The sequence below is a fragment of the Arachis stenosperma genome, chromosome 6 (genome assembly GCF_014773155.1).
Source record: "Arachis stenosperma cultivar V10309 chromosome 6, arast.V10309.gnm1.PFL2, whole genome shotgun sequence".
Lineage (NCBI taxonomy): Eukaryota > Viridiplantae > Streptophyta > Magnoliopsida > Fabales > Fabaceae > Arachis > Arachis stenosperma.
Window position 1 is genome coordinate 66,878,515 of NC_080382.1, and position 15,656 is coordinate 66,894,170.

The 15,656-nt window shown below is 36.3% G+C and overlaps 1 protein-coding gene across 1 annotated transcript; it reads left to right on the top strand.

The window, feature by feature from the left end:
* The first annotated feature begins 1,503 nt into the window (after positions 1-1,503).
* Positions 1,504-11,205, top strand: LOC130935560 (increased DNA methylation 1-like). The gene is made up of 22 exons (XM_057865357.1): positions 1,504-1,809; positions 1,915-2,454; positions 3,734-3,805; positions 3,904-4,108; positions 4,263-4,371; positions 5,227-5,319; positions 5,534-5,626; positions 5,756-5,848; positions 5,964-6,045; positions 6,122-6,181; positions 6,276-6,328; positions 6,452-6,618; positions 7,000-7,210; positions 7,310-7,367; positions 7,529-7,585; positions 7,700-7,945; positions 8,841-8,905; positions 8,997-9,053; positions 9,151-9,244; positions 9,390-9,530; positions 9,725-9,770; positions 10,663-11,205. The coding sequence occupies exons 2-22, from the start codon at positions 1,930-1,932 to the stop codon at positions 10,737-10,739; spliced, it is 2,604 nt and encodes an 867-aa protein (XP_057721340.1). The 5' UTR covers positions 1,504-1,809; positions 1,915-1,929; the 3' UTR covers positions 10,740-11,205.
* The last annotated feature ends 4,451 nt before the right edge of the window (positions 11,206-15,656 follow it).

Consider the following 15,656-nt stretch of genomic DNA (forward strand, 5'->3'; position numbering starts at 1 on the left):
TTACATTATTTATTTTCATGGATACTTAACAATCTCACATATTAAACTATTCTATCATTGATCAAATGACCAATATTCCCTTCAGGATCCTCAAAGAAATCAGATACATCATAATGAGTAGTGAAATTTTCAGCATCATTTGAAGCAAAATTTGACTCTTTTCCCTTGTCGTCCTTTTTCAAAGATGTCTGGTAAAGATCGACTAGGTGCCTTGGGGTACGATAGGTACGTGACCAATGGCCCTTTCCACCACAACGGAAACACTTATCCTCTGTTGATTTATTCTGCCCGATATTTCTTTCTTTATCCCACTTCTGGTGAGATCCTGTCTTTTGAATATAATTCCTTTTCCTTCCATAATTTTTCTTATTATTAAAAGCTTGCCATTTACCTCTTCTGGGGTAATTTGCCGCATTTACTTCAGGAAATGGGGCGGCGCCAGCTGGGCGCGCTTCATGATTTTTCAATAGCAACTCATTGTTGCGTTCAGCAACAAGAAGGCAAGAAATTAACTCAAAATATTTTTTAAACCCTTTTTCTCGATACTGCTGCTGCAGGAGCACATTCGAGGGATGGAAGGTTGAGAAAGTTTTTTCTAATATATCATGATCAGTTATCTTTTCCCCACATAATTTTATTCGTGAGGTGATTCGAAACATTGCAGAATTATATTCATTTATAGATTTAAAATCTTGTAGACGCAAGTGCGTCCATTCATATCGAGCTTGAGGAAGTATCACCATTTTTTTATGATTGTACCTTTCTTCAAGGTCTTTCTAAAGATTTGCAGGATCTTTTAATGTGAAATATTCATTTTTCAATCCCTCGTCAAGATGACGACGAAGAAAAATCATGGTTTTGGCTTTATCCTTCTGGGATGCATTATTTTCAGCCTTAATGGTATCTCCAAGATCTATTGAATCAAGATGGATTTCAGCATCTAATATCCATGATAAATAATTGTTTCCAAATATATCAAGAGCATTGAATTTAAGATAAGAGAGTTTCGACATAATGAAAATTTGTTACCTGAGTCTTCCTAAAAATTTGATCAGAGTCTCGTGCTGATAACGTGTTGTGAAATAAATAAATAAATAAAAAAGATGTAATAAATATAAAATATAATTATATCTCTAATAGTAATATTCGCCATAATTATTATCACAATATAATAGATATGATTAGTATATTTACTAATATTATAGTAAGGTATATAAAGAGAGAAAATAAAGATTAATAATATGAAAGAGAGAGAAAATAGTATTTAGTTGTTGTTGTTGTGTGTAATATTGATAGAGGCTTAACCTCCTTTTATAGGCATAATGAAGAAAAATTTTCAACCTTCATTAATGTAAGTTCTTTTTTGGTAATATGAAAACTGAGTCACCCAATCATGATATTAATGGACATCCATATCACAACAAGAAGCAAATTAATCATACGATTTGTGTCTATTAATTGAATATTTACTAAAGTTAAGAGAAAAAATAGTCTAGAAAGAGATACGAAAGAGACAAAGATGGTCTTGTCTTCTCCCCACAAAATTAAAGTGGTGTGAAATAAGATAAATTTCCGATGTTAAAACCCCCCTTTCCCCCAATTCTCAATCATCTTCTGTTCGATGTGTACCAGGGTGTCCCATGTACCAGTGATAACCGTTCTTATCCCTCAGAGTTGCCGACTTAGCTATTGACTTGGAGTGTTGGAAACTGAACAGAGACAGAACTCTGCTCCAAAAACCCTACACTGATTCTCACTCTCAATTATCCTCAATTTTCCGTCACTTCCAATGCGCTGTGTCTGCTATTCGTATATTTCACTCTCCTTTCTCATTCATTTCCCTTTCTCCGCCTACAACTTCACAATTCTTTTTGATATTTCTTGTTTTGCCTTTCAATTTTGTTTTCATTGCAGTTACTGAACTAACCGATGGATCAGTCTCCGCTCGTTCCAGCTGAGGTGCCGGATTTCATTGGCGGCGGTGGCGGCGGCAGCAGCAACACGAGGAACGTTTCCATGGTGAACGGTTACATTGTTTATACCAGAGCTAATGTGGGACACCGGAATTTATGTAACGAAATTTCCAATACCAATGAATCTAAGAAATTCAGGATTCGCGAAGACGTAGAACCGAATGCCAAGCTTCCAATGAAAGAAAATAACGGAACAAAAATTTTGGCGGGAAAGAAGAACGAGTGTTCCGAACCGAAATGCGAGCTCAGCGTTTCGATGGTTAGGCCATTTAAGCGGTTTACACGACGGTCGGCGGCACTGGAAGGGAAAGTCGTTTCGAATGATGTTGGTGGAGAGGTGAGCGGGATATCGAGGAACAAGTTGGAAATGAAGATGTCGAAGAAGATTGTGGTCAACAAGACGCCCATGACGGTGAAGGAGCTCTTCCACACTGGTCTTCTTGATGGGGTCTCGGTGGTTTACATGGGCGGTATTAAGAAGGTTCGTTATGTTTGTGATTTTGTGAAATATGACTCAGGTTTTTCTTCTATTCCTTTTTTGGACTATCTAGTTAGAAACTTTACTTAAGAAGATTTTATGAGAAGAAGGACTAAAAAAAGCGTTTTCATATTTAGGTACAAATATAATATAGTCGATAGTTTACTTGTCCTTTTAGGTAATAATGGATTTCAAATTTTACTTTGTGTAGTTTGTGGCCAACAACAAATTTTAAACAGAGTTCAGGTGCACGATAAATTAGTGATTGATCTATTATATTAGAGGACTCTATGAGAAATAAAAAATATAGATGTTTTCGATTATTTTTCACGAGTTTTTTATATAATCTTTTAATTAAATTTATCTGTTTAGAATTTTAATTTAGTTAGTTTTAAATAATATTTCAATATACTATTGAATTTTTATGTAAAACATTTTAACAGTAGGAAATTAAATTCATTTTTAAATGTTATAATCTGTATATTCAAATATAATTAGAAGTTGATAAATACATGTTTTAACCTTTCAAATGTTAAATATAGTTGTAAGTGGTAATAATATCCAAATTAGCTTTATGCCATAGCCAATAGTAGATTGTGCAGCATATAAGTGGCCACGCCACATCTTATTTTTAATGAATGAATAAAATTAAAATAAGAATTGAATTGAATTGTACTTCATTCCTTATAGACTTCTAGTTTACTGCTAGTCAAATTTTAGCGATTGATTTAGCTACTAGGCAATAGCAGAAGCGGTATGGGCCACTGTTAGATTGTGCTCTTGTCTAATACTGAATAACATTTGAGTTGTTAGCATAAATATGAGAAAAAAGGAGATAATAACGACTAATATAACCAAGGTTATTAGATTCAATACTACCTGGCAAACCAAATTTTTTGTCCCTTTAAGATTATTCATAGTTATATTAGGTGTTATTATATTCATTCATTTTTCTCATTAACCGTTAGATATAAGATCCATTGACCTCATGTATAACAGATAAAACAAAGATTTCTCATTTCTCTTCTTAATTATCCCATATAGCTAGTTCTTGGCGGTTAATTTATGCCTTTTCACATCCAAAACGATAGTTTATTTTAGTACATGGATTTCACTCTCAAATTGATAATGTGACTCTTAATACAAATAACATTTATAATAAAATTTCATCAGATTAAAATGATATTATCAATTTTGGAGTAATATTATTCTCTCCCTAATGTATGTAGTGGTCTAGTGGTAGTGGCCACGCATTTTTAGTACTGGTACGTTCTTATTACAGGCTTCAGGATTACGGGGTGTTATAAGAGATCTGGGAATATTGTGCTCATGCTCTCTGTGCAATGAACGCAGGGTGAGTCGTTATTCTGTCTTTGCATAAATAATTGTTCCGTTGTTCTGATACTGTGCCGTCATTTATTTTTTCCTTGTTACTTTCTTCTCCCTATGTAGATTATTCCGCCTTCCAAATTCGAGGTCCATGCTTGTGGACAATACAGGAGAGCAGCAGAGTATATCTGCCTTGAAAATGGGAAGAGCTTGCTTGATCTATTGAGAACGTGCAGGGGAGTTCCTCTGTATGATTTGGAGGCGACAGTTCAAAACTTTCTTCGTTCTCCGCATGAAGAAAAACATTTTACTTGTAAAAGATGCAAAGGTGAGCTTTGCTTCTGCTACTCAGATTCGTTCTATTTTGGTATCTGTGGGTTTAGAAAAATAGGAAATTAAGTATGGAGTTTTTCTTTTCTTTTAGTATTTCACCTTTTTTATTGCCTTGTAACTTTAGCATTAGCGTTATGATCTGTCCATAGGGTGTTTCCCTTTCTCATGTGCGGCAAGAGTGGGGCCCATATGCTGTTATTGTGTTGAATCGAGGAAATCCGAAGACAGTTCTGATAACGCAGTTAGCAAGAGAGTCAGGTATTCATTCATTCCACATAACTTATTGGTTATGGTCATGTTTGACGGCCTGCGTCTTTTTGAACTTAAGGATAAAAACTGACTTTTGAATCTAATTTCTCAGTTGGCCTAATTTCAGCAGGCAAATACAGAAAAGTGAAACATTTTGTTTTGGGGGTTTGGGAGGGGGTTAAATTGGTTTGTTGTTGGGAATTCTATTTGACGGCCTTTTGTCTGCTGCCATTCAGCTCTGTTGGTTTTGAATCATTCTAGCCAGCAGTTAGTCCATATACGTTCCAGGGAACGTAGTATTTAAATTTTAGGATATATTATAATAACTTCCCCCAAGGTTACAATGTGTCTGGATTATGCTGATCTTCCCAAAACCTCCCTTTATCAGATGTTATTGCTGTATGTATAGTCTTACATTTTACCAGATACATGATAGTGAATGTAGTAATCAGTTGCAGCCGTTTATGTATGTTTTTGCAAATAGAAGGGAATCAGGTTGAAGTTTACCAAATCTTGGAGAAAATGAGTGTAAAATTGCCATAAATTTTATCATGCTGTTGTCTGCCAGTTGCAAATAATAGTTGCAATTTGTGAGCCTCCATTAATTACTTTTGTGTGAGAGGACTGTCCAAATGGAAATTTGTAGACAACTGTAATAACTTAATTTTTGCCATTTATTTTCTGAAAGCTAGGGCTGGTAATATATTCATATTAAGTGACATATTGTCACTGTTGAAAATGTAAGTCAAAGCTTAGTTCAAAATGTAAGCTCATAAGCTTATGGAAGCTGAGTGACTTTGTTTTGAAACCTCATTTCCGTCCTCTTTAATTTTGGTTTTCTTTTATCATGGTATAATATTTCAGGTCCCCCAGACCAATGTCTGTCTCCAATCCATCCAATGCTCCTGAGCTGTCTATTGCTTCAGAAAATAAAAGAAAAAGGAAAAAAAGAACAAAGTTGGTACTTTTATCTATTTTCTGTCCTATTTATTGTAAATTTTTGGTTTTTTTCGATTTTGCATTAACCAATGTTCTGTGGTTGTGGTTCCAAACTTAATGCATATAATGAACTGCTATTTTTTCCAAAATAATCATCACATATTCTGCTTTCTTTCCAGATTATTTATTTTATTAAAATTTTTTAATTCATGCTTTCAACTGTGTTATTAAGGTCATCAAAATGGGCTAACAAGTCAAAGTCTTCCAAGAGTGCTTCTATTCCTATTCTACCAAAGACGATGACTTCATGGAAGATGAGAAAGAAGTGAGTGTTCGCCATTATTTATTTATTGTTATCGACATCTTTAAAGTTTCTAAGATAATATGTTTGGAGCTGCATTTTTCACAACCAAATCATTTCCACTTTATTCTAACGAATTTATATTATTACTAGGAAGCTGTCAGGAAACTCGAAGATTCTGGAAGTTACTTCAAATGCTAAGTGTTTATCCCCACAAAATAAGAGCCAATGGAAAATAACTAAGAAGTTAGTCCTCACTCACCTTTATATGTCCTATCCAGCTGTAGAGTTGTTTTTTTGTCATTCTTTATTCTTTAGTGATGATAATCATCATTTCTCTACACAATTTATTCTTTTCAAGGGATCAGCGGTTGCATAAGTTAGTTTTTGAAGAGAATGGATTACCTGATGGAACTGAAGTTGCTTATTATGCCCGTGGGAAGGTTGTTTGTATGTGTAATTCTAGTAGAAGCTACTGTTTGTTGATTATTCTGTTAACATGTACATTGTGGATGACAGAGATTGCTTGAAGGCTTTAAAATGGGCTCTGGAATTGTTTGCAGATGCTGCGACTCTGAGGTTTTGCTACTTTCACATGGTTGTATAATTATAGATATTCCTCTAGGTTCTCTAAGTTGTAAACATAATGCTTTCAATTCCACATGTGTTGCAGGTCAGCCCTTCACAGTTTGAGGCCCATGCAGGTTGCGCTTCTCGCAAGAAACCGTGAGTCATTGTTTCCTTTTTGTTTACTGGTTGTGTGTGTGGGCAGGATGTAAAGCAGCTTTTTGGAATGCTTTTTAACTGTGCATATGTATTTATTAAGGATATTGTAATGTTTTTGAGCAGTTATGCTTACATTTATACATCAAATGGTGTATCTCTCCATGAGTTAGCAATATCTCTCTCCAAAGATCGAAAATATTCGGCAACAGATAACGATGATCTATGCATTGTTTGTTGGGATGGTGGAAATTTGTTGCTTTGTGATGGATGCCCAAGAGCATTTCATAAAGGTCAGATATACAATATTAAAAATTTGAGGGACAAATATCTGTTGGCAAATATCTGCTTTGTAACTGTGTGAATTGTGAAATGTGGAATCATCTTTATTCATCATTGTTTATCCTCTCTTTCCTCAGCTTTTATAGAATGTAGTTTACTCCTTGGGCCTTGCTTCGAGTCATTATTGTACGGGGACTTCTTTAATGTGATGTATCTTTGCAAAATTATTTTAATTTTCAATTTCACATATATGGCTCTTTGCTTTTGGTGCCTGAAATTTTGTTTCAAGATATACTGGATCACAAGGAATATTTTCTCTTTGATAAATTACAAAATAGTCATGTTGACTCTTCTAACTGGTCTTTCATGTACTTATGTTTTGAATTGTACAGAATGTGCATCTCTATCAAGTATTCCACGCGGTGACTGGTATTGTGAATTTTGCCAAAACATGTTTCAGAGAGAGAAGTTTGTGGCGTACAATTCCAATGCTGTTGCAGCTGGAAGGGTTGAAGGAGTTGATCCTATCCAAGAGATAACAAACAGATGCATACGCATAGTCAAAGATGTTGAAGCTGACCTTGGTGCATGTGCTTTATGCAGGTGTCATAAATACTGGAAACCATTTCATTTATTTGATTTCATTTATTTGTGACTTGCACTTAGTTATATAATACCGAAGAGAATTTTTTGTTCATGCAGAGGTGTTGACTTCAGCAGATCCGGCTTTGGCCCACGCACCATTATACTATGTGACCAGGTGTTGATTCTAGTTCTGTTTTGATTTTGGTTTTACTTGGCACTGCTAACATCCAAGTCTAGTTTTCTTTGCTCGTAGAAGTGTTTAATGATTCGTGATTAGTTCTTGATCTAAGTAATCAAAAGTTAGTTCTTATTTGCTATCCCCATTGTTTGCTGCAGTGTGAAAAGGAATATCATGTTGGCTGTTTGAGGGAACATAAGATAGCATATTTGAAGGTATGCAATTTGTTGATCTGTTTTTATACGTGAACATTCATTTGGATGCCTTGGATTCCTCTGATGCCACTTCTCTGGTGTATTGGACCTAATATCTCTGGAACCCAACGACAGGAATTGCCAGTGGGGAAGTGGCTTTGTTGTAATGATTGTACAAGAATACATTCTACTTTGGAGAACCTTCTGGTCATGGGTGCTGAGAGACTCCCTGAATCTCTACTGGGAATTATAAAGAAAAAGCAAGAGGAGAAAGGACTGGAACCCCTCAATGATATTGACGTAAGATGGAAGCTTCTTAATGGGAAAATTGCTTCTCGTGAAACCAGGCCATTGCTTTTGGAGGCTGTTTCAATCTTCCACGTAAGTGCTGGCCATCTTCTGAATTTGTTTATAACCTTTTGTGCTTCTCCCTTGAGTGGATGGAGGTTATTATCCTTTCTGATTCCCCAACAAATCATAGAGCTAATTTGCTTCTTAACCCTTGGAAAACTATATTTCTGTCCTTTGTTTTTAGTTATACACTTTCTGAGTTAATTCTTGTATGTTTATTTGGCTGTATCTTGTGATTTAACGATAACTGGAAAAATTATGAGATCGTGCTTTTGTTGGCATGATTTGATGCTTGCTCTCATGTTGCCAAATTTTCCGGTGGATTTCCCTTTGACAAGATTTAGTAGTTTATTAACTAGTTGCCAGTTGGATATTAATATAGGATCAAGATCTCATCATACGGGAATTATCATGACATTGTCATGTTCGCATTCCCATAGTCTCATTATTTTAAAAATATAACGACAGTTTAATTTTGAACATCTGCACTCATTTATTAAACACTATTAAATCAATCTTTTGCCTCCCCTTATTTATCCTTGAAAAATAGTGAACCTTGGAGGTGAGTATATGTTAGGGACTTGGGTATTATGCGGTGCCAAACTCCTACATCGGGTAGTATGGGATGCTTGATGTTGTATACAAGGAGAGTGGTTCTTCTCCTTAATTAGCTAGCTTTTAAGGTGTGGTTTTCCACTTTCCATTAACATATGTCATTGCTTAACTTGCATACAGGATGTTCCCTAGTGTGCTGCATTTACAAATGCTTTGCATGGGGCATTAATTGTTTAATGTGTTACAACGTGATCTCTCTAGTACTAAGATATCACCTTGGACTACCACATTTGAGTGTTCAATGAGATCATTTGATGCATTTATTGGACTTATGATATGCAGAGTCTGAGATATCTCATGCACATTTCAGGAATGTTTCAGTCCCATAGTTGATGCAATTAGTGGACGGGACTTTATTCCAGCCATGGTTTATGGGTATGAATACTCCTTTACAACAATGTTTTCAACTCGTTTTTGGTACAGTTTCTATTTTTCCTTCATCCCAAATAATGCATCTTTCTTATAGAAGGAATATTCGGGGGCAGGAGTTTGGAGGAATGTATTGTGCAGTATTAATGGTCAAGTAAGGTTTTATTTTCTCTTCTTCATTGTGGTTGCTATTGGTATTTCATTTTTAAATTACTGTTTACAGTTTTCCTTTCTGTATTTTGACCTTGAAGTTCATATGTGGTATCTGTGGGCATGCTTCGAATTTTTGGCAAAGATATTGCCGAACTCCCCTTGGTTGCAACCACTAACAAGGACCACGGAAAGGTGCAAGACTGTAGTTTTGGTTGCATCATTACTCTGTCTTCTTGCTGACATGATCTATGCTATATCATTTTGATTTATAGCTTTGCATTGTGATCAATTGTACTTGTCTGTAGCGCATTAATTATATATTTGGTTGGTATGTCAGGGTTACTTCCAAACACTCTTCTCTTGCATTGAGAGGCTGCTTTCTTTCTTGAATGTGAAGAACCTTGTGCTACCAGCTGCAGAAGAAGCAGAATCGATATGGACAAATAAATTTGGATTTAACAAGATGATACCAGACCAGGTGTTTATTCTGCTTTAGTACTTTTTGGTTGGTAGCTAGGTTTACATTTGCCGCTTCTTCAAATAGCATTTTTGAGTTGAGAGCTACATCTGTTTCTTTGACCCATTATTTTAGCCTGCCTCCATTATGAGAATGGAACCTCAGCCTCCAAAATGGGATAAAAAATTCTGATTAGGTTTAACCTTGTGCTGCAGCTTATCAGCTACAGAAAGAATTGCCATCAGATGGTGACATTCAAAGGTACAAATATGCTTCATAAAACGGTGCCTCCCTGTCGGATCATCCACAATCAATCATGGCAATCTGATATTTAAAAGTCAAATATGAAAAGAGAAAACCCTTTTGCTTTTGCGTTTCATTTTTCACATTCTGCTGTTTTTGTACATGTATCATGATCCCCTTTCCTGCCCATTGATTCATAAAATATTCATAATTTATAGTGCTACTGTTCCTAGCTCCTAACTCCCAAGTCCTAACGTAGTTTTGTTCCCAAGTTTAGCAAACACAAGTTTCTTATCTTGATCATGACTATCACCCCTTTTTGTCATTCTTCCAATCACAGAAAATATTAGCAATGGGGAAACACTATCCAAACTGATAATATACGATGCAGGTTATATAATGAGCAGCTTTTTCTTTTATGATTTAGAATTTTGATGCTTTGTAAACACAAATGATTTTACATTTGATTATTGTTTTCTTAACTCCAATATCTTCGATTTGAATTTCTTTATTCGGATTATTAGGTTACTAATTGTTCATATCCTGGTCGAAAACATAAAACCGGATCCAATAAAGATGAAAAATTCACCTAAAAGGGGGTGATTTCTACTCATACCCAACCTCTTTAAAGAGGTCGGGCATGATAAAAGAGACCGGCTTGTACTTATCTAAATAAGTAATTGTCTCCTCGAATCTCTATTATTATCTCTATCTCCGCTAAAAGATATATCCTAACAAACTCCTAAAATAAAGAGAACGGTTATCCACTAATAAAGGTGGAACTATTCCAATAAAAGTGGTTAACAACTCTACTATAAATACATTAACACCCCTCAGTTATATTCACGTTCTAATCTACTGAAAACTTGCATAAAGTCCTTACTAACTTGAGCATCAAAATCTCTTGCAGGTACCACCCCTTACTTCCTCATGAGAAACTCGGACGGCGGTGCCTCGGCATCAGAACAAGTCGGACAATGCCCCTAAAGGAGCTTGGACTTCACACTCAGGCCCAAAAACAACCCAATTTCAAGTAACCCTCGAAACATTGGCTACGTTGCCGGGAACTTGGAATTCGACCCCTAATAATGGCGGACAATCAATATGAATACAGTCACACGACGTCTAAATCAGAACCTGAGCCCACTGGGATGACCTCGTACTCGTAATACCTCCACCACAAAAAGAATGCATGTTCCTCATAGAGAAGGGACATCAAAAAAACCCCAGTCGAAGCGAATTCAATCAGTGGTGCATCCGCTAGAAGATTAAGAACCACCATATCCCACAGAGATATTAGATTTAGTCTATGGCCATCGTGGATGACTAGAACAATTCGAACAAGAAGCTGAGCATCAACGAAAAGCAGAGCGGGTGTAACAATCCGAGTTTTTGAAAATAAAATGATTAGTTATTTGTGATTTATTATATTTGTTGAGGATTTTATTTTAAGAAAATTATTTTGCTGAAAGTAATTAATAAAAGTCTAATATTTTGAATTTAAAAATAATTAAGAATTATATGTAATTTTTTATAATAATTGAAATTTAAATTAATTAGAATTTTTATATAATCTTTATTGAATATTTGGTATAATTGAAATTATAATTTTTGTAATTGAAAAAAAAGAAAGAATATAATTTAATCTAAGTAAATTCATAATCTATTATGAATGAGTTATGTTATTAATTTGAACTCTTAGAAATTAATTTATTAAAAATGATTAGATTGATTTTTATAATAATTTAAGTTTAAGTCAATTAATATTTATGTACAATTTGTATTATAATTAGTTATTTTATAAATTGAAAATAAAGTTTCCGTGATAAAAAATAATGAAAAATTATATCATTTAATTTGAATAATTAATATTGAATTTAAACTATATTTTATAAAAATGTGATTAATATGTTTATTTTATAATTTAAATTAAAAATAATTAATTGAATATAACAATATGTTGATAAATAATGTTCTTAAATATTTTTAATGAAGTATATTTGGTTTTAGAATTACTCTACCCTCCAATTTTATCAAAATATCTATTCATATATATCATTATTCCTTTATAAAATCCCTAATTTCTAATCCTAAATTCCCAATTTCATTTTACCCTAAATTCTCAAATTAAACAAAGAAACTCTAATTTTTCTCTTTTTCCAGCCTCTAAAATGCGCAGCCCTTCATCCCCCTTTCCCCCTTTCAGCGTAAAACACCCACATCCACGGGGAGGGAAACACCGTCGCAGGGAAAGACCAGAGCCGAGGCAGAGAGCAGCGCCGAGAGGGAGAGAAGCCACCATCATCGTCGTCGTTCTTGCTCGTCGAAGGAAGCTGCCGTAAGCCTTGTCAACGTCAAGAATAAGGAACAGAGAGTGAGAGAGAGCTCACGGTGAAAAGAGAGGAGACGCCGCCATTCAATCCCATTGCTGCCCATGGAGTTGCGAGAAGCACCGCCACCGTCGTCGTGGCGTGTGGACTTCGTGCAAAGAAGAGATTGAATGTAACGAGAGAGGGAGGGGGACCGTTTCACCGCTGTCATGCTGCGAGCGCCGTCACAGTGGTTGCTGTCGCCGCTGCCTGGGTTCCTGTGGTCCAAGCTGCCATCGATAGAGCTCGCTAAGAAATGCTCAGAGGTTTTTGCCACTTACTCTGATTTTGTTATGTTCTGTAAACGTCACTGCTACCATTGGAATCATGAACCAAAAAGGAGAGGAGGACGTTTAACCTTGTCACTGTTGCTGCCATGGAAACAGGTGCTAGAAATTGCTAACGAAAGTTTAGTGGGTAATTGTAAATGATTTATGATTGTTTGGAATATCTGAATGATAAGTTTGAGTTGGACTTGTAACTGAATTTAATGAATATGTGTTTGATTTCTTGATTATTTGGGAATGCTGGAAATTCTGATTATTAGCTAGTTGTAATGAAAATTTGTTGAGTTGTGACTAATTGATGAGAATTTGTTGAAATGTGGCTGTGAATGGTGATTTATTTGATATTACTTATTAAATTGAAATATGATGAGTTAATTATTGAAAATCTGACATTTTGATAATTGAGGAATTGAGTTTGGATTGTAGTTATGATTGTGACTGGTTTGCTTGATGGTGTTCTGATAGCTGTTGTTACGATGGGTAACCGGAGATTAGTGAGCTGGACTCGTTGGGTTGGCCCAATCGTCTGAAGGAGGGAGCCCTTTGACTAAGTTCGCATCTGGGAGCCTTCGTCCAACTTGTGTACGCGCGAGAGAATGGGGGGTGGTATATGCAAAGACACTCCTATGCCTAAGTCAGCAAGGGTCTAAGCAAGTTTAGAGAATATTGGAACTTAGAGATACCTGAGGGGTGTCAGTGTATTTATAGTGGTGAACCAATAACCACCGTTGGAGTAGTTCCATCTTTTAAGGAGAATAATCGTCCCTTTATCTTCGAAAAGTTGGGATATGGCTCCTGGAAGTGGGTTGAGAGATTTTAGGGGCAGTTGCTTATTTGAATGGGTGTTATCTGCCAGCTAATCTTTACTCTCGACTTCGTGGTTAGATGTGACTTCTTGAGAGAAGGTCAGTGTCGAATGAGGGCCAATCTTTGGATTGGGCCTTTTGTTTGGACCTGGGCCTTAGTGTTGGGCCAGGGTATGAACAGTGCCCTACTCGAGTATAATCTCTTTTCTTCAAGAGTTGGACTCGAGTATTTTAACTCGGGCTTGTAGCTGACATGGTGAGGAACCGACGTGATTTTTCAAAAACCGACATGATTCAAAATTTTTCAACCGTCGCGTCTAATCAAACGTCGCATCCGTTTGGAGTTTCGTATTTATGCGTGGGGAGTAGTCACATTGGTAACAGCGCGTCTCTTTAATGATCATGTTGATTTACCATTATGCCCCAGGCGTGTTTATAAATACTTTTCCTCTTTTTCTTTGTTTCGTTACTTACACTCTTCATTCGAAAGAAAGCTTCTTCCTTCTTCGAGTGCTTGTTGTCGCGCTTGATCCTCTCCAGAAGTAAAGGCCAGTTCTTTTCCTTCTCCTCTTTCATTAAATGCTTTTACTTTGTATGTTTTGTTTTAGGGGAGTGGTTACGATGCATCTGACTGTAGGTCTAGTGGCTCTGTTTATTGTAGTACTTGCTTTAGGCCTTTTAGAGACCTTGTTTTTTATCCTTTCCCTTTTTTCTTTGTAGGTTTTGTCACCCTTTTACTAAAAAAAGATGTATTCCCTAGAGTCTCTTGGTGCACGAAAATTACACTCATACTATGTAATTCCGCACAACTAACCAGCAAGTGCACTGGGTCGTCCAAGTAATACCTTTCGTGAGTAAGGGTCGATCCCACGGATATTGTTGGCTTGAAGCAAGCTATGGTTATCTTATTATTCTTAGTCAGGATACCAATAGGGTTCTTTAGTTTCAAGTGTAAAAAGTAAAAGAGCATGAAACTAGTAATTGTTACGCAGTAATGGAGAATGTGTTTGAGTTTTGGAGATGCTTTGTCTTCTAAATCTCTGCTTTCCTACTGTCATCTTCTTCACGCACGCAAGGTTCCTTCTATGGCAAGCTGTGTGTTGGTGGATCACCATTGTCAATGGCTACCATCCATCCTCTCAGTGAAAATTGTCCAGGTGCGCTGTCACCGCACGACTAATCATCTGTCGGTTCTCACTCATGCTGGAATAGGATCCATTGATCCTTTTGCGTCTGTCACTACGCCCAACCCTTGTGAGTTTGAAGCTCGTCATAGTCATTCAATCCCTGAATCCTACTCGGAATACCACAGACAAGGTTTAGACCTTCCGGATTCTCAAGAATGCTGCTAATGGATTCTAGCTTATACCACAAAGATTCTGATTGAGGAATCCAAGAGATACTCATCCAATCTAATGTAAAATGGAGGTGGTTGTCAGGCACGCATTCATAGGTTGAGAATAGTGATGAGTGTCACGGATCATCACCTTCTTCATATTGAAGTGCGAATGAATATCTTAGATAGAAACAAGCGTGTTTGAATAGAAAACAGAAATAATTGCATTAATTCATCGAGATGCTGCAGAGCTCCTCACCCCCAACAATGGAGTTTAGAGACTCATGCCGTCAAAAAGTACAAAGTTCAGATCTAAAATGTCATGAGGTACAAAATAAGTCTCTAAAAGTTGTTTAAATACTAAACTAGTAACCTAGGTTTACAGAAAATGAGTAAACTAAGATAGATAGTGCAGAAATCCACTTCTGGGGCCCACTTAGTGTGTGCTGGGGCTGAGACTTGAGCTTCTCACGTGCCTGGGCTGTTTTTGGAGTTAAATGTCAGGTTGTAATCGGTTTCTGGTGTTTAACTCCAACTTGCAACCTGTTTCTGGCGTTTAACGCTAGAATGCAACATGGAACTGGCGTTAAATGCCAGTTTACGTCGTTTATCTTCGAGCAAAGCATGGACTATTTTATATTGTTGAGAGCGTGCCAATTGGACTCCTGTAGCTCCAAAAAATCCATTCCGAGTGTAGGGAGGTCAGAATCCAACAGTATCAGCAGTCCTTTTTCAGCCTGAATCAGATTTTTGCTCAGCTCCTGATGATTGGATTTTTGACGGTTTAGAATTTCACAAATGAATTCTCGTTGCAAGTATAGTCTCTAAACCAATCGCTAATCCTTTCATACAAAAAGTTGTTTGTCACTAAAACAAACCCCTAAATTTATAAACCGAAGTATTGGACCTCGGGTCGTTCTCCCTAGGAATTACAATAAAGTGTCTTGTTATTGGTTTGAGTTATTTTGGGGTTTTGGATAAGAGACATGAAAGTAAATGGCAATGAAAATAAACTAACAACTATAAAAGGCTCTTGGCAAGGTATGAGAACTAGAAGTTCTATCCTAGTTATCCTCCTCAATTGTGATGAGAATTGTTCATTGCTA

Excerpts from the sequence above, each read along its gene's own strand:
- LOC130935560 (XM_057865357.1), top strand. The coding sequence starts at position 1,930 with ATGGATCAGTCTCCGCTCGTTCCAGCTGAGGTGCCGGATTTCATTGGC. Across the intron at positions 6,046-6,121 it reads CTTATTATGCCCGTGGGAAG|AGATTGCTTGAAGGCTTTAA; the intron begins GTTGTTTGTATG and ends TGTGGATGACAG. Across the intron at positions 9,245-9,389 it reads CTAACAAGGACCACGGAAAG|GGTTACTTCCAAACACTCTT; the intron begins GTGCAAGACTGT and ends TTGGTATGTCAG.